Source organism: Monodon monoceros, unplaced genomic scaffold (assembly GCF_005190385.1).
Source record: "Monodon monoceros isolate NGI ecotype Baffin Bay Population unplaced genomic scaffold, NGI_Narwhal_1 Super_Scaffold_18, whole genome shotgun sequence".
Classification (NCBI taxonomy): domain Eukaryota; kingdom Metazoa; phylum Chordata; class Mammalia; order Artiodactyla; family Monodontidae; genus Monodon; species Monodon monoceros.
The window spans coordinates 26345744-26366115 of record NW_021703774.1 but is presented as its reverse complement, the minus strand read 5'-3'; the positions used below and the strand labels follow the sequence as shown (position 1 = coordinate 26366115).

Genomic DNA, 20372 nt, shown 5'->3' with positions numbered 1-20372 from the left:
GACCCCAAACACAGTAAGTTAAACAAAATGAGAAGACAGAGAAATATGCAGCAGATGAAGGAGCAAGGTAAAAACCCACCAGACCAAACGAATGAAGAAGAAATAGGCAGTCTACCTGAAAAAGAATTCAGAGTAATGATAGAAAAGATGATCCAAAATCTCAGAAATAGAATGGAGAAAATACAAGAAACGTTTAACAAGGACCTAGAAGAACTACAGAGCAAACAATGATGAACAACACAATAATGAACTTAAAAATACTATTCAAGGAAGCCATACCAGAATAACTGAGGGAGAAGAATGGATAAGTGAGCTGGAAGACAAAATGGTGAAAATGACTACCGAGGAGCAGAATAAAGAAAAAACAATGGAAAGAATTGAAGAGAATCTCAGAGTCCTCTGGGACAACACTAAACGCACCAACATTCAAATGATAGGGGTCCCAGAAGAAGAAGAGAAAAAGAAAGGGACTGAGACAATATTTGAAGAGATTATAGTTGAAAACTTCCCTACCATGGGAAAGGAAATAGTCAATCAAGTCCAGGAAGCGAACAGAGTCCCATACAGGATAAATCCAAGGAGAAGTAAACCAAGACACCTATTAACCAAATGATCAAAATTAAATACAAAGAAAAATATTAAAAAGCAGCAATGAAAAAGCAACAAATAACATACAAGGGAATCCCCATAAGGTTAACAGCTGATCTTTCAGCAGAAACTCTGCAAGCCAGGAGAGAGTGGCAGGACATATTTAAAATGATGAAAGGGAAAAACCTGAAATCAAGGTTACTCTAGCCAGCAAGGATCTCATTCAGATTCAATGGAGAAATCAAAAGCTTTACAGACAAGCAAAAGTTAAGACAATTCACCACCAAACCAGCTTTACAACAAATGCTAAAGAAACTTCTCTAGGCAGGAAACACGAGAAGAAACAGACCTACAAAAACAAACCCAAAACAATTAAAAAAATAGTAATAGGAACATACATATCGATAACTACCTTAAATGTAAATGGATTAAATGCTCCAAGCAAAAGACATAGACTGGCTGAATGGATACAAAAACAAGACCCATATATATGCTGTCTACAAGAGACCCACTTCAGACCTAGGGACACACACAGACTGAAAGTGAGGGGATGGAAAAAGATATTGCGTGCAAATGGAAATCAAAAGAAAGCTGGAGTAGCAAAACTCATATCACACAAAATAGACTTTAAAATAAAAACTATTACAATAGACAATGAATGAAACTACATAATGATCAAAGGATCAATCCAAGAGGAAGATATACCAATTGTAAATATTTATGTACCCAACATAGGAGCACCTCAATACATAAGGCAAATGCTAACAGCCACATAAGGGGAAATTGACAGTACCACAATAATAGGGGACTTTAACACGCCACTTACACCAGTGGACAGATCGTCCAAACAGAAAATAAATAAGGAAACACAAGCTTTAAATGGCACATTAGACCAGATGGGCTTAATTGATATTTATAGGACATTCCATCCAAAAACAACAGAATACACTTCTCAAGTGCACATGGAACATTCTCCAGGATAGATCATATCTTGAGTCACAAATCACGCCTAGGTAAATTAAAGAAAATTGAAATCGTATCAAGTATCTTTTCTGACCACAAGGCTATGAGACTAGATATCAATTACAGAAAAAAAACTGTAAAATATACAAACACATAGAGGCTAAACAATATGCTACTAAATAACCAAGAGATCACTGAAGAAATCAAAGAGGAAATCCAAAAATACTTAGAAACAAATGACACTGAAAACACGATGACCCAAAATCTATGGGATGCAGCAAAAGCAGTTCTAAGAGGGAAGTTTATTGCAATGCAATCTTATCTCAAGAAACAAGAGAAATCTCAAATAAACAACCTAACCTTACACGTAAAGCAATTAGAGAAAGAAGAACAACAATAAAAAACCCAAAGTTAGCAGAAGGAAAGAAATCATGAAGATCAGATCAGAAATAAATGAAAAAGAGATGAAGAAATAATAGCAAAGATCAATAAACCAAAAGTTGGTTCTTTGAGAAGATAACCAAAATTGATAAACCATTAGCTAGACTCATCAAGAAAAAAAGGGAGAAGATTCAAATCAACAGAATTAGAAATGAAAAAGGAGAAGTAACAACTGACACTGCAGAAATACAAAGGATCATGAGACACTACTACAAGCAACTCTATGCCAACAAAATGGACAACCTGGAAGAAATGGACAAATTCTTAGAAAACTACAGCCTTCCAAGACTGAACCAGGAAGAAATAGAAAATATGAACAGACCAATCACTAGCACTGAAACTGAGCTGTGCTTAAAAATCTTCCAACAAAGAAGAGCCCAGGACCAGATGGCTTCACAGGTGAATTCTAGCAAACATATAGAGAAGAGCTAACACCTATCCTTCTCAAACTCTTCCAAAATATAGTGGAGGGAAGAATACTCCCAAACTCGTTCTACGAGGCCACCATCACCCTGATACCAACACCAGACAAAGATGTCACAAAGAAAGAAAACTACTGGCTAATATCACTAATGAACATAGATGAATAAATCCTCAACAAAATACCAGAAAACAGAATCCAGCAGCACATTAAAAGGATCATACATCATGATCAAGTGGGGTTTATCCCAGGAATGCAAGGATTCTTCTATATAGGCAAGTCAATCAATGTGATACAACATATTAACGAATTGAAGGATAAAAACCAAATGATAATATCAATAGACATAGAAAAAGCTTTCAACAGAATTCAACATGCATTTATGATAAAAACTCTCCTGAAAGTGGGCATAGAGGGAACCTACCTCAACATAACAAAGGCTATATATGACAAACCCACAGCAAGCATCATACTCAGTGGTAAAAAACTGAAAGCATTTCCTCTAAGATCAGGAAACAGACAAGGTTGCCCAGTCTCACCACTATTATTCAACATAGTTTTGGAAATTCTAGTCACGGCAGTCAGAGAAGAATAAGATATAAAAGGAATCCAAATCATAAAAGAAGAAGTAAAACTGTCACTGTTTGCAGATGACATGATAGTATACATAGAAAATCCTAAGAATGCAACCAGAAAACTACTAGAGCTAATCAATGAATCTGGTAAAGTAGCAGGATACAAAATTAATGTACAAAAATCTCTTGCATTCCTATACACTAACAACAAAAAATCTGAAAGAGAAATTAAGGAAACAATCCCAGTTACCACTGCAACAAAAAGAATAAAATACCTAGGAATAAACCTACCTAAGGAAACAAAAGACCTGTATGCAGAAAACTATAAGACACTGATGAAAGAAATCAAAGATGTTACAAATAGATGGAGAGATATTCCATGTTCTTGAATTGGAAGAATAAACATTGTGAAAATGTACTACCCAAAGCAATCTACAGACTCAATGCAATCCCTATCAAACTACCAATGGCATTTTTCACAGAACAAGAACAAAAAATTTCACAATTTATATGGAAACACAAAAGACCCCAAACAGCCAAAGCAATTTTGAGAAAGAAAATGGAGCTGGAAGAATCAGGCTCCCTGACTTCAGACTATACTACAAAGCTACAGTAATCAAGACAGTATAGTACTGACACAAAAACAGAAATATAGATCAATGGAACAGAATAGAAACCCAGAGGTAAACCCATGCACGTATGGTCACTTTATCTTTGTTAAATGAGGCAAGAATATACAATGGAGAAAAGAAAACCTCTTCAATAAGTGGAGCTGCGAAAACTGGTCAGCTACATGTAAAAGAATGAAATTAGAACACTTCCTGACACGATACACAAAAATAAACTCAAAATGGATTAAAGACGTAAAAGTAAGGCCAGACACTATAAAACTCGTAGAGGAAAACATAGGCAGCAGTCTATGAAATAAATCACAGCAAGATCCTTTTGACCCACCTCCTAGAGTAATGGAAATAAAAGCAAAAATAAACAAATGGGACCTAATGAAACTTCAAAGCTTTTGCACAGCAAAGGAAGCCATAAACAATACAAAGAGACAGCCCTCAGAATGGGTGAAAATATTTGCAAATGAAACAAGTGACAAAAGAATTAATCTCCAAATATACAAGCAGCTCAACATCAAATAAACAAAAAACCCAACCTAAAAATGGGTGGAAGACCTAAATAGACATTTCTCCAAAGAAGATATACAGATTGTCAACAAACACATGAAAGGATGCTCAACATGACAAATCATTAGAGAAATGCAAGTCAAAACCACAATGAGGGGCTTCCCTCGTGGCGCAGTGGTTGAGAGTCCACCTGCCAATGCTGGGGACACGGGTTCGTGCCCCGGTCCGGGAGGATCCCACATGCCGCGGAGCGGCTGGGCCCGTGAGCCATGGCCACTGAACCTGCACGTCCAGAGCCTGTGCTTTGCAATGGGAGAAACCACAACAGTGAGAGGCCCGCGTACCACTAAACAAAACAAAACAAAACCACAATAAGGTATCACGTCACATGGGTCAGAATGGCTATCATCAAAAAATCTACAAACAAAAACTGCTGGAGAGGGTGTGGAGAAAAGGGAACCCTCTTGCACTGTTTGTGGGAATATAAATTGATACAGCCACTATAGAGAACAGTATGGAGGTTCCTTAAGAAACTAAAAATAGAACTACCATACGACCCAGCAATCCCACTACTGGGCATATACCCTGAGAAAACCATCATTCAAAAAGAGACATGTACCATAATGTTCACGGCTGCACTGTTTACAATAGCCAGGACATGGAAGCAACCTAAGTGTCCATCGACAGTTGAATGGATAAAGAAGATGTAGCACATATATGCAATGGAATATTACTCAGCCATAAAAAGAAATTAAATTGAGTTATTTGTAGGGATGTGGATGGACCTAGAGCCTGTCATCCAGAGTGAAGTAAGTCAGAAAGAGTACAACAAATACCATATGCTAACACATATATATGGAATGTAAAAGAAAAAATAACGGTTCTGATGAACCTAGGGGCAGGACAGGAATAAAGATGTAGACGTAGAGAATGGACTTGATGACAAGTGGAGGGGGTATTGGGGAAGCTGGGACAAAGTGAGTAGCATGGACATATATACACTACCAAATATAAAATAGATAGCTAATGGGAAGCAGCTGAATAGCACAGGGAAATCAACTCCATGCTTTGTGACCACCTAGAGGGATGGGATAGGGAGGGTGGGAGGGAGGCTCAAGAGGGAGGGGATATGGGGATATATGTATACATATAGCTGATTTACTTTGTTATACAGTGCAAACTAACACAACATTGTAAAGCAATTATAGTCCAATAAAGATGTAAAAAAAAATTAAATATTCAACAACCATTTCTAATAAAAACACTAAGCAAAACAAGTTTAGAAGGAAACTACTTCATTCTAATAAAAAAATTTACTTCCCAAATAACTAACAATAATTTTTATAAATTATGAGATATTTCTAATTCAATTAAAATCAGGAACTGGACAAATATGCTTATAATCACCATTATTATTTAATATTGTATTGAACATAATAGTGTAAGTAATAAATTAAGATAAAGAAGTGTACAATATTATAAATTCATGATAGCAATACAGACTATAAAATACTTAAGAATAAATATAAGACACAGAACCTGTATCAAGAACCACACTGAAATTTTGTCGAATGGCTTAAAAAAGATGTTTTTTAAAGTTTCTAACTGGACACCAGAGTCCAATTTTTGATTGAAAAAGTATCTTAAAGTTTATATGGAATAATATAGTAAAATAAGATGTCTTCTTGGAAGAAAACAAAAGTAGAATCCTTACTTACACCACATACAAAAAAAAAAAAGTTCCCTTGGCATGTAAGACAAATGTAAAACAGAAAACCCTGGATGGTTGGCAGGAGAATCTTGAAGCTGTACTATATGGAATCAAGGGAAATCTTATTCAAGATTGGAAACCAGAATCTATGAATAAAGAGTAGTCATAACTGAAAATGTGAAAATTAAAAACTTTATCACAGAAGTGCCATAAACAAAGTCAACTTAGACAACAAATAGTTATGAAGAAATTTTACGACATAGATGAGAGTACACAGCTAATATCCCTAGTGTTGAAAAGAGATGGAGGGATGTAAATTTTGAGAAATGATTCTACGTTATCTTACACATACTCGACAACTTATACTCAAGAGTATAAGTATATACTCTAAGTATATACTTAGCAATTCTACTCCTAAGTATATACTCAAGAGAAACTCTTGCACTCATGCCTCAAGAGACATTTTCAAAAATGCTGGGTGGTGGGATGAATTGAGAGTTTGGGATTGACATATACACACTACTATGTATAAAATAGATAACTAACGAGAACCTACTGTATAGCACAGGGAACTCTACTTGGTGCTCTGTGGTGACCTAAATGGGAAGGAAGTCCAAAAAAGAGGGGATATATATATATATATATATATATATATATATATATATATGTATATCTGATTCACTTTGCTGTACAGCAGAAACTGACACAGCAGTGTAAAGCAACTATACTCCAATAAAACAAAAACAGAAAAAAAATGCTCATAGTAGAATTGCTCATAAAATTCATCCATCCCAAACAGAAGGAATCCAAATGCCCATTAACATAAAAATTGAAAAATTGTGTTATTTTCACATAATGGAATTTTAAATAGTAATGAAAACGAATGAGCTCAGTTATGAGCAGTAACATGAATAAATCCTAGTTACATAATCTTGAAAGGAAAAAGTAAGCAGGCCCTAGGGGGTTATGTGTGGGCTGATCAAGTTCAAAAAACTATCATTATATTAATGAAAAACCAACACAGAATTCAGGAAGGTGAGTACCTCTGGGCAGAAACAGGGAACCTGAAAAGGGAGGAATATATAAGTAAATGAAAGATATTTGTAAGGTTCTAGGTCTCGAGTTGGATGGTGGGTTCCTAGTTTTCATTTTACTAATTTACAATTTAAATAATTGCATAAAAGAGGGTCATGCCAATAACGATAGTGTGTCATGGACTGAGGATCGTGATTATTCTAATAATGTGTCTGTATACCTAAAGTCCAAACAAAACAAAGAGCTCTTACAAATGATAAGAATATGGTAAGTGCCAATAGAAGAATGTAAAGAAGCTATGTACACAAAAGCAAATCTAACAAACATGAAAATATGCTGAACTTCACTTCATCTCAAGAAAATTCAAATTAACAATGAAATGTCACACATCACACTAGTAAAACTTGAACAAGGGAAAATAACTATTGCTAGAGGGGATCTGGGCAAAAGGGTATACTCAAACATTGCTGGTGGAAAGTGTGAGTTAGAGCCTTATTCACATTTTTGGATAGCAATATGGAAACATCTATTAAAATTAAAAATATATATACCAGTTGGATCAATAATCCCACTCCTGGGAATCTACTCCACAGAAATAAAACCTCTAGTATATACGGCTGTATGGAAAAGGATCTATATTTTGCAGCATTGTAATAGTGGTAAAGCAAAACAAAACAAAACAAAACTGGAGCCACAGTAAATCTCCATTATTAGAGACATTAATCTGTAAATTACACATAAGCACATATAGAATATAGTATAAGCACATCATAGAATATTGTTCAGGCATTATAAGAGTTGACTGGGGAATTTCAATGATGTATACTTGAGTGAAAAAAAGGGAGAATGTGGGAAGTGTGTATAATGTGATCCAATTTTGTTTTTAAAAAAGAACGTCTTAAGATGCCTCTTTTAAAAAATATATGTACGCATGTATTTGTGTTTATCTCTGCAAATGCATAGCATGGAAAAAACAAAAAGTAAATACTAGTTGTTAACTCAAATTACATAGGTTGAGAGAAGATTAATATAGGTAAAGGGAATATAAAAGGGAGGAAGGGAGGGAGGGAGGGATGCAGGAAGGGCAGCCATATATAGGGACAATATAGAATCTAAGGCAAACAGATTTAATAAGATAAAGAGGAATGCCACATAATTATAAAAGTAATAAAGTTTTCATATGTACATATATATGTCTATGTTACCACCACACAGATCAAGATATAGAACATATAGAACATTCTTTACGTTAAAAACTTCTACAAATTAATAAATAAAAGACTAAAAGCCAGATAGAAAATGAGCAAAGGAAATGAACAAATAGTTCACCAGATGGGAAATAGAAATAGAACTTGAATATATGGAAAGATGCTCAAACTTTTTCATGATAAAAGAAATGCAGATTAAAACTGCATCAACGTACCATTTTTCATCCATCGACTAACAATATCCAAATGTATGACAACACATCATGTTGGGAAGGCTATGAAAAAAGAAGAGATCTCATACATTGCTGGTGAGAAGGTATATTGTTGCAACTGCTATGGAGAACAATTTAGCAGTATCTACAAAAATTACAAATGCATATACTCTATGACTCAACAATTCCACTTTTAGGAATACTCAAAAGTAGAAAATAATATATGTTCAGAGTTGCTCATTATAACTTTGATTGTAATGGCAAAGGATAAAAACAAATATTTATTAGCAGGTTACTTGTTAAATTATGGTTCCTCCATAATTTGTAATAATATGTAAAATAATATGAAAGATTAATGAGAATATTTAAAGATCTCTAAGATATAACTTTAAGTGAAGAATATAATGTTCAAAAGTGCATTTAGCACACTAGTATTTATATAAGAAGGAGAAAAATAACACTGGTTATGCACAAAAATTTTATAGAAATACAAAAAAACTTACCAATAGTAGTTACTTGCAGGGCGTAGTAGACTTGTGGGAACTGAGTGATGAAGTACAGGGTGGGAGGGGCAATTTTCACTGTATTTTTAATATAATTTATTTTTATAATAAATAGTCTATTCAAGAAGAAAACAATAAAAAGAATTAGCTCTACATCTATTGAAATGGCTATGGTGTATTAAGTGACAAAAGCACATTATAAATAACATGAATAGTGTAATCTCATTTTTGTAAAAAGTGTATGAGTGTGTGGGGAGGCTGCTGTGTCTGTGGGTGTAGAAAAAGACATATAAACATTCGTACAAAGTTTTAACATTAGTTACCTCAGGAGTGTAGAGGATGTTATTAATTCTTTGGACAGTCTCTCTTGTTAAAAACAACACGTATTACTTTTGATATTTTAAACTGAGATATACGAAATTTTAAAAACAAATAAAAACATTTTTTGGTTATGTTTTGCCACAACTAAAAATTTGTCCAAAGTGTCAAGAAATGCAACCACATTTTATTTCGTAGGTTATCATTATATGGATATACGATCCAGAAAACGCAGACCCTAGTGAATTGCTACGGAATGCAAATGAACCTTCCCTAGTAGGTGGAAACATTATTATTATCATAGATAAAATAATACGCTACATTTCTCTTTTAAGGTCTGTGAATAATTTATATTAAGCAGCCTAGAACTAAATACATTTTAATTATCCATTAAATTTAGTTTAGTCATTATAGTGATTTTGAACTTGTGCTCGATTTCTACAATTATAAATCTTTCTTTAGAATTCTTACTGAGCATTCTCTGTATTTTCTATGACTTCATTATTCACAAAGAGGCTGACCATTAAAATGCTTTAAAGATGTTTCTTGAGTATCTTTGTTGAAGTCATCCTTCAAAAATCTGTCTAGTCCTTTATTGAATCCTTTACCACCTGAGACTAATGATTTTCCTAAAAGTGCAGCCCAGTGAATAAATAAGTCCTTTCTTTTATCTGTTACAAATTTACCTTTTCCAAGGTTCAAGTTCTGTCTTCTGTTACAATCAAAATGTATAGAAGAGAAACGTAAAATGAGAAGTTTTAGTTTCTTATGAGATTCTTTATGTCTTAATGAGTCGAGATATGATTTTTTAATAGCATGCTGTCATGCCTCATGGTAATCAAATTCACAAGAGATGGACTGATAAAATGAATTAATTGTTTTATTTGGCAATAAACTTTAGAGGGAATAAAATATATTAATGGTAATTAAATACTTTAAGTATTACTGTTACTTAATTTCTAATCTTTTAAGTGAAAATATGCACAATTTAACATTATTTAGTTCATGCTAAATAATCATACCTAATACTTTACTTTTTTTCTTTTTAATTTCCATGTTTATTCATGGTCATGTCATTTCCTTAAAACATTTCTCCATTACAAACAACATAGACTCTTTTTTTTCTCAATTAATGCATTTATTCATCCTTTTAATCCATACATTTTTATTGTGGGAAAATATACATAATATAAAATCTACCATTTTAAACATTCTTATGAGTACAATTCAGAGACATTAAGTAAATTTCCTTTTTTAAAATTTTTATTGAAATATAGTTGATTTACAATTTTATGTTAGTTTCAGGTGTACAGCAAAGTGATTAAAATATATATATATATATTTCCATTTGGTAATCATAAGTTGGTTTTATATATCTGTGAGTCTATTTCTGTTTTGTGTATAAGTTCAGTGTATCGTTTTTTTTAGATTTCACATATCAGCAATAGCATATGATATTTCTCTTTCTCTGTCTGACTTACTTCACTTAGTATGATAATCTCTAGGTCCATCCATGTTGCTGCACATGGCATTATTTCATTCTTTTTTATGGCTGAATAATATTCCATTGTGTATAAATACCAAATCTTCTTATCCATTCATCTATCAATGGACACTTACATTGTTTCCATGTCTTGGCTATTGTAAATAGTGCTGCTATGAATATTTGAGTGCGTGTATATATATATATATATATATATATATACATTTTTTTTTTATTTTGAGGTAGGTTCCCTCTATGCCCACTTTCTGGAGAGTTTTTATCATAAATGGGTGTTGAATTTTGTCAAAAGCTTTTTCTCCATCTATTGAGATGATCATATGGTTTTTATTCTTCAATTTGTCGATATGGTGTATCACATTGATTGATTTGTGTATATTGAAGAATCCTTGCATCACTGGGATAAATCCCACATGATCATGGTGTATGATCCTTTTAATGTGTTGTTGGATTCTGTTTACTAGTATTTTGTTGAGGATTTTGGCATCTGTATTCATCAGTGATATTGGTCTGACATTCTTTTGTTGTAGTATCTTTGTCTGGTTTTAGTATCAGGGTGATAGTGGCCTTATAGAATGAGTTTGGGAGTGTTCCTTCCTCTGCAATTTTTTGGAAGAGTTTGAGAAGGATGGGGGTTAGCTCTTCTCTAAATGTTTGATGGAATTCACCTGTGAAGCCATCTGGTCCTGGACTTTTGTTTGTTGGAAGATTTTAAATCACAGTTTCAATTTCATTACTTGTGACTGGTCTGTTCATATTTTCTATTTCTTCCTGGTTCAGTCTTGGAAGGTTATACCTTTCTAAAAATTTGTCCATTTCTTCCAGGTTGTCCATTTTATTGACATAGAGTTGCTTGTAGTGGTCTCTAAGGATGCTTTGTATTTCTGTGGTGTCTGTTGTAACTACACCTTTTTCATTTCTAATTTTATTGATTTGATTCCTCTCCCTCTTTTTTTTTTTTTTTTTTTTTTTGTGGTACACGGGCCTCTCACTGTTGTGGCCTCTCCCATTGCAGAGCACAAGCTCCGGACGCTCAAGCTCAGCGGCCATGGCTCATGGGCCCAGCCGCTCTGCGGCATGTGGGATCCTCCCAGACCGGGGCACGAACCCGTGTCCCCTGCATCGGCAGGCGGACTCTCAACCACTGCGCCACCAGGGACGCCCCGTCCCTCTTTTTCTTGATGAGTCTGGCTAATGGTTTATCAATTTTGTTTATCTTCTGAAAGAACCAGCTTTTAGTTTTATTGATCTTTGCAGCTGTTTCCTTTGTTTCTATTTCATTTATTTCTGCTCTAATCTTTATGATTTCTTTCCTTCTACTAACTTTGGGTTTTGTTTGTTCTTCTTTCTCTAGTTACTTTAGGTGTAAGGTTAGGTTGTTAACTTGAGATGTTTGTTGTTTCTTGACGTAGGATTGTACTGCTATAAACTTCCCTCTTAAAACTGCTTTTGCTGAATCCCATAGGTTTTAGATTGTCGTGTTTTCATTGCCATTTGTCTCTAGGTATTTTTTTATTTCCTTTTTGATTTCTTCAGTGATCTCTCAGTTATTTAGTAATGTATTGTTTAGCCTCCATGTCTTTGTGGGTTTTACGGGGGTTTTTTCCCTATAATTGATTTCTATTCTCATAGCGCTGTGGTCAGAAAAGATGCTTGATATGATTTCCATTTCCTAAATTTACTGAGGCTTGATTTGTGCCCCAAGATATGATCTATCCTGTAGAATGTTCCATGCACTCTTGAGAATAAAGTGTAATCTGCTGTTTTTGGATGGAATGTCCTATAAATATCAATTAAATCTATCTGGTCTATTGTGTCCTTTAAAGCTTGTATTTCCTTATTAATTTTCTGTTTGGATGATCTGTCCATTAGTGTAAGTGAGGTGTTAAAGTGCCCCACTATTGTTACTGTTGACTTCCTCTTTTATAGCTGTTAGCAGTTGCCTTATATATTGAGGTGCTCCTAGTTTGGGTGCATATATATTTATAACTGTTATATCTTCTTGGATTGATCCCTTGATCATTACATAGTGTCCTTCCTTGTCTCTTGTAACGCTCTTTTTTTCTTTTTTTGTTTGTGGTACGTGGGCCTCTCACTGTTGTGGCCTCTCCCATTACAGAGCACAGCCTCCGGACATGCAGGCTCAGCAGCCATGGCTCACGGGCCTAGCCACTCCACGGCATGTGGGATCTTCCCAGACTGGGGCACGAACCCATGTCCCCTGTGTCGACTGGGCCACCAGGGAAGCCCTGTTCTTTATTTTAAAGTGTATTTTATCTGATATGAGTATTGCTACTCCAGCTTTCTTTTGATTGCCATTTGCATGGAATATCTTTTTCCACCCCCTCACTTTCAGTCTGTATGTGTCCCTAGGTCTGAAGTGGGGCTCTTGTAGACAGCATATATATGGGTCTTGTTTTTGTGTCCATTCAGTGAGCCTGTGTCTTTTGGTTGGAGCGTTCAATCCATTCATATTTAAGGTAATTATTGATATGTATGTTCCTATTACCATTTTCTTAATTGTTTTGGGTTTGTTTTTGTAGGTCCTTTTCATCTCTTGTGTTTCCCACTTAGAGAAGTTCCTTTAGCATTTGTTGTAGAGCTGGTTTGGTGGTGCTGAAATCTCTTAGCTTTTGCTTGTCTGTAAAGCTTTTGATTTCTCCATTGAATCTGAATGAGATCCTTGCTGGGTAGAGTAATCTTGGTTGTAGTTTCTTCCCTTTCATCACTTTAAGTAGATCATGCCACTCACTTCTGGCTTGTAGAGTTTCTGCTGAGAAATCAGCTGTTAACCTTATGGGAGTTCCCTTTTATGTTATTTGTCAATTTTCCCTTGCTGCTTTCAATAAATTTTCTTTGTCTTTAATTTTTGCCAATCTGATTACTATGTGTCTCGGCATCTTTCTCCTTGGGTTTATCCTGTATGGGACTCACTACACTTCCTGGACTTAGGTGGCTATTTCCTTTCCCATGTTAGGGAAGTTTTCGACTATAATCTCTTCAAATATTTTCTCAGGTCCTTCTCTCCTCCTTCTGGGACCCTTATAATGCAAATGTTGTTACGTTTAATGTTGTCCCAGATGTCTCTTAGGCTGTCTTCATTTCTTTTCATTCTTTTTTCTTTATTCTGTTCCACAGCAGTGAATGCCACCATTCTGTCTTCCAGGTCACTTATCCGTTCTTCTGCCTCAGTTATTCTGCTATTGATTCCTTCTAGTGTATTTTTAGTTCACTTATTGTATTGTTCATCTCTGTTTGTTTGTCCTTTAATTCTTCTAGCTCTTTGTTAAATATTTCTTACATCTTCTCGATCTTTGCCTCCATTCTTTTTCCAAGGTCCTGGATCAGCTTCACTATCATTGTTCTGAAATCTTTTTCTGGAAGGTTGCCTAGCTCCACTTTATTTAGTTGTTTTTCTGGGGTTTTATCTTGTTCCTTCATCTGGTACATAGCCGTCTGCCTTTTCATCTTGTCTATCTTTCTGTGAATGTGATTTTTTTCTCATGTATCTTTTTGAGTTTTAGTTTTCCCCAGATACATACCCAGGAGTGGGATTGCTGGATCATATTGTAACTCTATTTTTAGTTTTTTATGGAACCCCTGTACTGTTCTCCATAGTGGATGCACTGATTTACATTCCCACCAACAGTGTAGGAGGGTTCCTTTTTCTTCACACCCTCTCCAGCATTTATTATTTGTAGACTTTTTAATGATGGCCGTTCTGACTGGTATGAGGTAATACTTCATTGTAGTTTTGATTTTCATTTCTCTAATAATTAGAGATGTTGGACATCTTTTCATGTGCCTGTTGGCCATCTGTATATCTTTGGAGAAATGTCTATTCGAATTTTCTGCCCATTTTTTGATTAGGTTGTTTTTTGATATTGAGCTGTTTGAGCTGACAAACAGCATAGACTTGAGTCTTAGACTATTAACATGGCACACAAAGCCCTGAGTATCCCATCTCTCCCATTCTTCTCTGGCCTTAGCTCTCCACATGTCCTGTCTCCAGCAGCTGCACTCTGCCGTCTCCCTTTACACTTCTGCTCTTCCATGAGTCTGTGTCTCTGCTTATGCCATTCTCTCCACAGGAACTGCCCATTCCCTTTCCTCATCTAGTCATCTTTAAGTCTCAAGTCAGGTATTGCCTCCAAGATGCCTGCCATGACCAAATCAGGGTTTTTGTTACATGAGTAGTTTGCAAGGATTATTGTAATATTGCAGTTTTGATAAATCATCCACAAAATAGCTCTGGCAAAATATAAATTATCTGTTTGGGCTTTTATCAACCAATAGATAATGTGCCTAACAGACACCCACATCCTAATTCTAGCTCTGACTCCATTCTTCATTCTCTTCCTTAACCCTTAACCGTCCCTGAGTTTGAACTCAAAATAATCCCTTATGTTTAACTCATTTCTGTACTTTATTTCACCTTTGAACCTCAACCCACTTCTGTCTCACATCCCTATCTGAGCCTTACCCTTTCCCCAACACCCACACCAGGGAAAAGAGAACCAGCAGTAGCATGTGGCTCAGGGATGGGGTACAGGATAACTTATTTGTACATGTGGTTAAATAACTATTAAAAGGCTCAGAGTTTTAGTTTATTTGAGGTTTTTCTCCTTCACCATTTTAACTATGAATTACATCATAAAGAAAAAACCATAAAAGGTAAGTATCCAGTTTAGTGAATAATAATAAATAACCATATAACTACTATCAAGTGATGAAACATTAACAATAGTACAGAAGGTCCCCATATTTTCCACCTCCATGAACATAATTTCTCCCTCCACAATAGAGGTGCCTGTATGGGCATAATCCTTCCCTTTCCCTGGAGGTAACCATTATTCTGAATATTTTGTGATAATAATTGCTCTGTTTTCTTCTTTAGTTTACCACATGATTCCTAAACAATGCAGTTTAGTTGGTTTTATTTTTCTACTTTAAATAAATTGAATCATGCTTTATATACACTGCATATTGCTTTTTATTTTTGATCATAATTATATAAGATTTATCCATGTTATATATACCTATAGTTTGCTCATTTTCATTGTTGTATGTTATTCATTGTTTCAACACACCACACATTTTTTATCCATTCTAGAGTCAATGAATTTGGTGTTGGGTTTTGTTTTGTTTTGTTTTTAACGAGTGTTAGTTTCCTTTTTCAGCTTTATTGAAATATGATTGATCTTTAGCATTGTGTAAGTTTAAAGTATACATGTGTTGATTTAATATACTTATATATTGTGAAATGATTACCATAGTAGAGTTTTTAAGACCTCCATCACCTCACATAGTTATATTTTCTTTTTTGTGGTAAGAACATTTAAGACCTACTTTTTCAACATCTTTCAAGTACTTTGATAGAGTATTGTTAACTATTTTCACTATGCTATAAATTAGATCCCCAGAACCTATTCATCTTATAATTGGAAGTTTATACCCTTTAACCAGTATCTCCCCATTTCACCCACTGCTCAGCCGCTTGCAACCACCATTCTACTGTTTCTATGAATTCAGCGTTTTTAGATTCCACATGAAAGTGAGATCATACTGTATTTGTCTTTCTCTGTCTGACTTATTTCACTTAACATTTTTAGATATCACATCTTCTTTATCCAATCACCCACTGACAGACAGTTAGGCTTTTCCATATCTTGGCTATTGTAAATAATGCTGCAATAAGCATGAGAGTGAAGGTATCTCTTCAATAGATGTCCTGTTTTATTTTCCTTTGGATATACACCCAGAATTGGGATTGCTGGATCATATGATAGTTCTATTTTAAATTTTTGAGGACCTTCCATACTGTTTTCCATAATTTCTGTACCAACTTACATTCCCACCAACAGTGCACAAGAGTTCCCTTTTCTCCATATCCTTATCATTTGTTCTTTCTTGTTTTTTCGATAATAGCCATCCTAAGTGGTGTGAGATGCTATCATACTGTGGTTTTGACTTGCATTTCCCTTATAATTAGTGATGTTGAGCACATTTTCATGTACCTTTTGGCCATTTGTATGTCTTATTTAGGAAAATGCCTATTAATTCCTCTTCCCATTTTTCAATCAGATTTTTTTCTTTTTTTGCTGTTGAGTTGTATATGTTCCTTACATACTTTGCATATAAACCCTTTATCAGATGTATGACTTGCAAATATTTTCTCCCTTTCCATAGGTTGCCTTTTTACTCTGTTGATTATTTCTTTGTTGTGCAGAAGCTTTTTAATTTGATGTAGTTCCACTTACTTATTTTCACCTTTGTTGCTTGTGCTTTTGATGTCATATTCATATCCAAAAAATCATTGCCAAGACCAATGTCCAAAAAGCTTTTCCCCTATATTCTTCTAGGAGTTTTACAGTTTCAGGTATTATGTTTAAATTTCTAATCCATTTAAAGTTAATTTTTGTGGTTGGTATAAGGTAGGCTTCCAATTTCATTCTTCTGTACATGATTATAAATTTTTCCAGCAACATTTATTGAACAGACTATCCTTTCCCTATTGAGTATTCTTGGCTGTCTTGTCAAATATTAGTTGACCATATATGCAAGTGTTTATTTCTTTGCTCTTGATTCTGTTCCTTGCTATGTGTGTCTATTTTAATGCCAGTACCATACTGTTTTGATTACTATAGTTTGAAATCAGAAAGTGTGATTGCTTCTGGCTCTGTTCTTCTTTCTCAGGATTTTCTTGGCTATTTGAAGTCTTTTGTGGTTCCATACAAATTTTAGGATTATTTTTTCTACTCTTGTGAAAAAATGCCATTGAGATTTTGATAGGGATTATATTGAATTTATAGATGGCTCTGAGTAGCAGGGACATTTTAACAATATTAATTCTTCTGATCCATGAACATGGGATATTTTTCCATTTATTTGTGTCTTCTTAAATTTATTTCATCAAAGTCTTATAATTTTCTGTTTACAGATATTTCACCTCCTTGGTTAAATTTATCCCCAAGTACTTCATTTCTTTGATGCTATTGTGAATGGGATTGTTTCCTTTATTTCTTTTTCAAATAGCTCAATGTTAGTATATAGAAATGCAACTGATTTCTGCATGTTGATTTTGTATCCTGCAACTTTATTGAATTTGTTGACAAGTTCTAAGAGTTTTTGGTGGCTTCCTTAGGATTTTCTAAATATAAGATCATGTTATCTACAAAGACATTTTTATTTCCTTTTCAATTTGAATGATTTTTATTTATTTATTTTTTCTTGCCTGGTTGTTCTGGCTAGGACATCCAGTACTGTGTGGAATAGGAGTGGTGAGATTGAGCACCCTTGTCTTCATCCTGACCTTAAAGCAAAAGTTTTTAACCTTTCCCCACTGAGTATGATGATAGCTATGGGCTTGTCATATATGGCTTTTATTATGTTGAGGTAGATTTCTTCTATACCCAATCCACTGAAAATTTGTATCAAGAAAGGATGTTGTGTTCTGTCAAATGCTTTCTCTGTGTGTATTGAGATTATCAAATGATTTTTGTCTTTCATCCTATTAATGTGATGTGTCATATTTATTGACTTGTATATGTTGAACCATCCTTGCAACCCAGGGATAAATCCCACTTGATCATTGTGTATGATCCTCTTGGTGCGCTGTTGAATTTGGTTTGCTAGTGTGTTGCTGAGAATTTTTACTGAGAATTTTTGCTGAGAATTCATCAGGGATATTGGCCTCAAGTTTTCTTTCCTGTAATGTTCCTATCTGGTTTTGGTATCAAGGTAATGCTGGCCTCATAAAATGAGTTGGGAAGTGTTCCCTCCACCTCAATTTTTGGGAAGAGTTTCAGAAGTATTGGTATTAATTCTTTAAATGTTTGATAGAATTCACCAGTTAAACTATCTAGTCCAGATTTTGTTGTTTTTTTCTTTCTTTTTTTTTTTTTTTTTTTTTTTGCAGTACGTGGGCCTCTCACTGCTGTGGCCTCTCCCGTTGCAGAGCACAGGCTCCGGACACGCAGGCTCAGTGGCCATGGCTCACGGGCCCAGCTGTTCCATGGCATGTGGAATCCTCCCAGACCGGGGCACGAACCTGTGTTCCCTGCATCGACAGGTGGACTCTCAACCACTGCGCCACCAGGGAATCCCTGTTGTTGTTTTTATTGGGAGATTTTTGCTTACTGATTAGGTCTTCTTACTCATTATTAGTCTGTTCACATTTTCTATTTTTTCAGGGTTCATTCTTAGTCGGTTGTATGTTTGTAGGAATTTGTACATTTCTTCTAGGTTATACAATTTTTTGGTATGTAATTGCTCACATTTTTCTCTTATGAGCCATTGCATTTGTGTGGTATCAGTTGTAATGTCTCCTTTTTCATTTTTTATTTTATTTATTTGAGACTTTTGTCTTTTTTCTTAGCCTAGTTAAGAATGTGTCAATTTTGTTTATTTTTTCAAAAAGCCATTTCTTAGTTTTGTTGATTTTTTTTCTATTCTTTTTCTATTCCCTACTTGATTTGTTTCTGCTCTGATCTTTATTATTTCTTTCCTTCTGCTCACTTTAGGCTTAGTTTGCTTCTCTTTAGTTATTTGAGGTGTAAAGTTAGGTTGTTTATTTGAGATCTTTTTTTTTTAATGTAGGCAATTATTGCTTCCCTTTTAGTCTTGATTTTGATACATCCCATAAATTCTGTTATGTTGTGTTTATGTTTTCATTTGTCTTGAGGTATTTTTAAAATTTCCTTTGATTTCCTCTTTGACCCAATTATTGTTCAAGATTGTGCAGTTTAATTTGCATGTATTTGTGATTCTTCATATTTTCTAACTATTACTGATTTCTAGTTTCATTCAATTGTGGTTGGAAAAGATACTTGGAATGATTTTTTTAAAAAATAAATTTGGACTTTTATTTATTTATTTTTGGCTGTGTTGAGTCTTCATTTCTGTGCGAGGGCTTTATCTCATTGCGGCAAGCGGGGGCCACTCTTCATCATGGTGTGTGGGCCTCTCACTATTGCAGCCTCTCTTGTTGTGGAGCACAGGCTCCAGACGCGCAGGCTCAGTAGTTGTGGCTCACGGGCCTAGTTGCTCCACGGCATGTAGGATCTTCCCAGACCAGGGCCCAAACCCATGTCCCATGCATTGGCAGGCAGATTCTCAACCACTGTGCCACCAGGGAAGCCCCCAGAATGATTTCAATCTTCTTAAATTTTTAAGACTTAAAAATTATTTTATGACCTCACATGTGATCTATCACTGGTAAGGGTAATTTTATAGGCAAATACAGAACAATACAACACTGTAATGGTGGTGCATGCATCGCTTTTAACCCTCATATAAAAGTTAAAAGACAAAAATTTGTTAATAGATGCATAACACACAAAAAAGCTCTGACTACACAAACACAAAGGGGGCAGGTAGTAAAAGTGTAGTTTATTTATGTGATTGAAGTTGCTATCAACTTAAAATAGTTTTAACTATAAGATATTTTATGTAAGCCTCAAGTTACAAAAAACTAGTATATAGTTTCTATCAGATATATTATTACAAAAGATGAAGAAATCAAAGAAAAGCACTACAGAAATCATCAAATAACAAGGAAAACAGCAATAGGGAAAGAGAAGAATAACACAACTGCAAGTCAGACCAAAAAATTAACAAAATGGCAATATTAAGACCTTATTTATCAATAAGTACTTAAATTCAAATGGATTAAACCCCCAGTCAAAAGGCATAGAACGACTGAATGGATTTTTTAAAAAACATCCAGCAATATGCTGTCAACAAGCAACTCACTTTACATTTAAAG

General features: G+C 34.7%; 1 protein-coding gene across 1 annotated transcript in view; it reads left to right on the top strand.

The window, feature by feature from the left end:
* The window catches only part of CATSPERE (catsper channel auxiliary subunit epsilon), a 220738-nt gene that overhangs the window by 27261 nt on the left and 173105 nt on the right, over positions 1–20372 (top strand). Inside the window, exon 6 of the mRNA XM_029226890.1 lies at positions 9304–9381. Within this exon, the coding sequence (XP_029082723.1) occupies positions 9304–9381 (78 nt within the window). The remainder of the gene's footprint in view (positions 1–9303; positions 9382–20372) is intronic.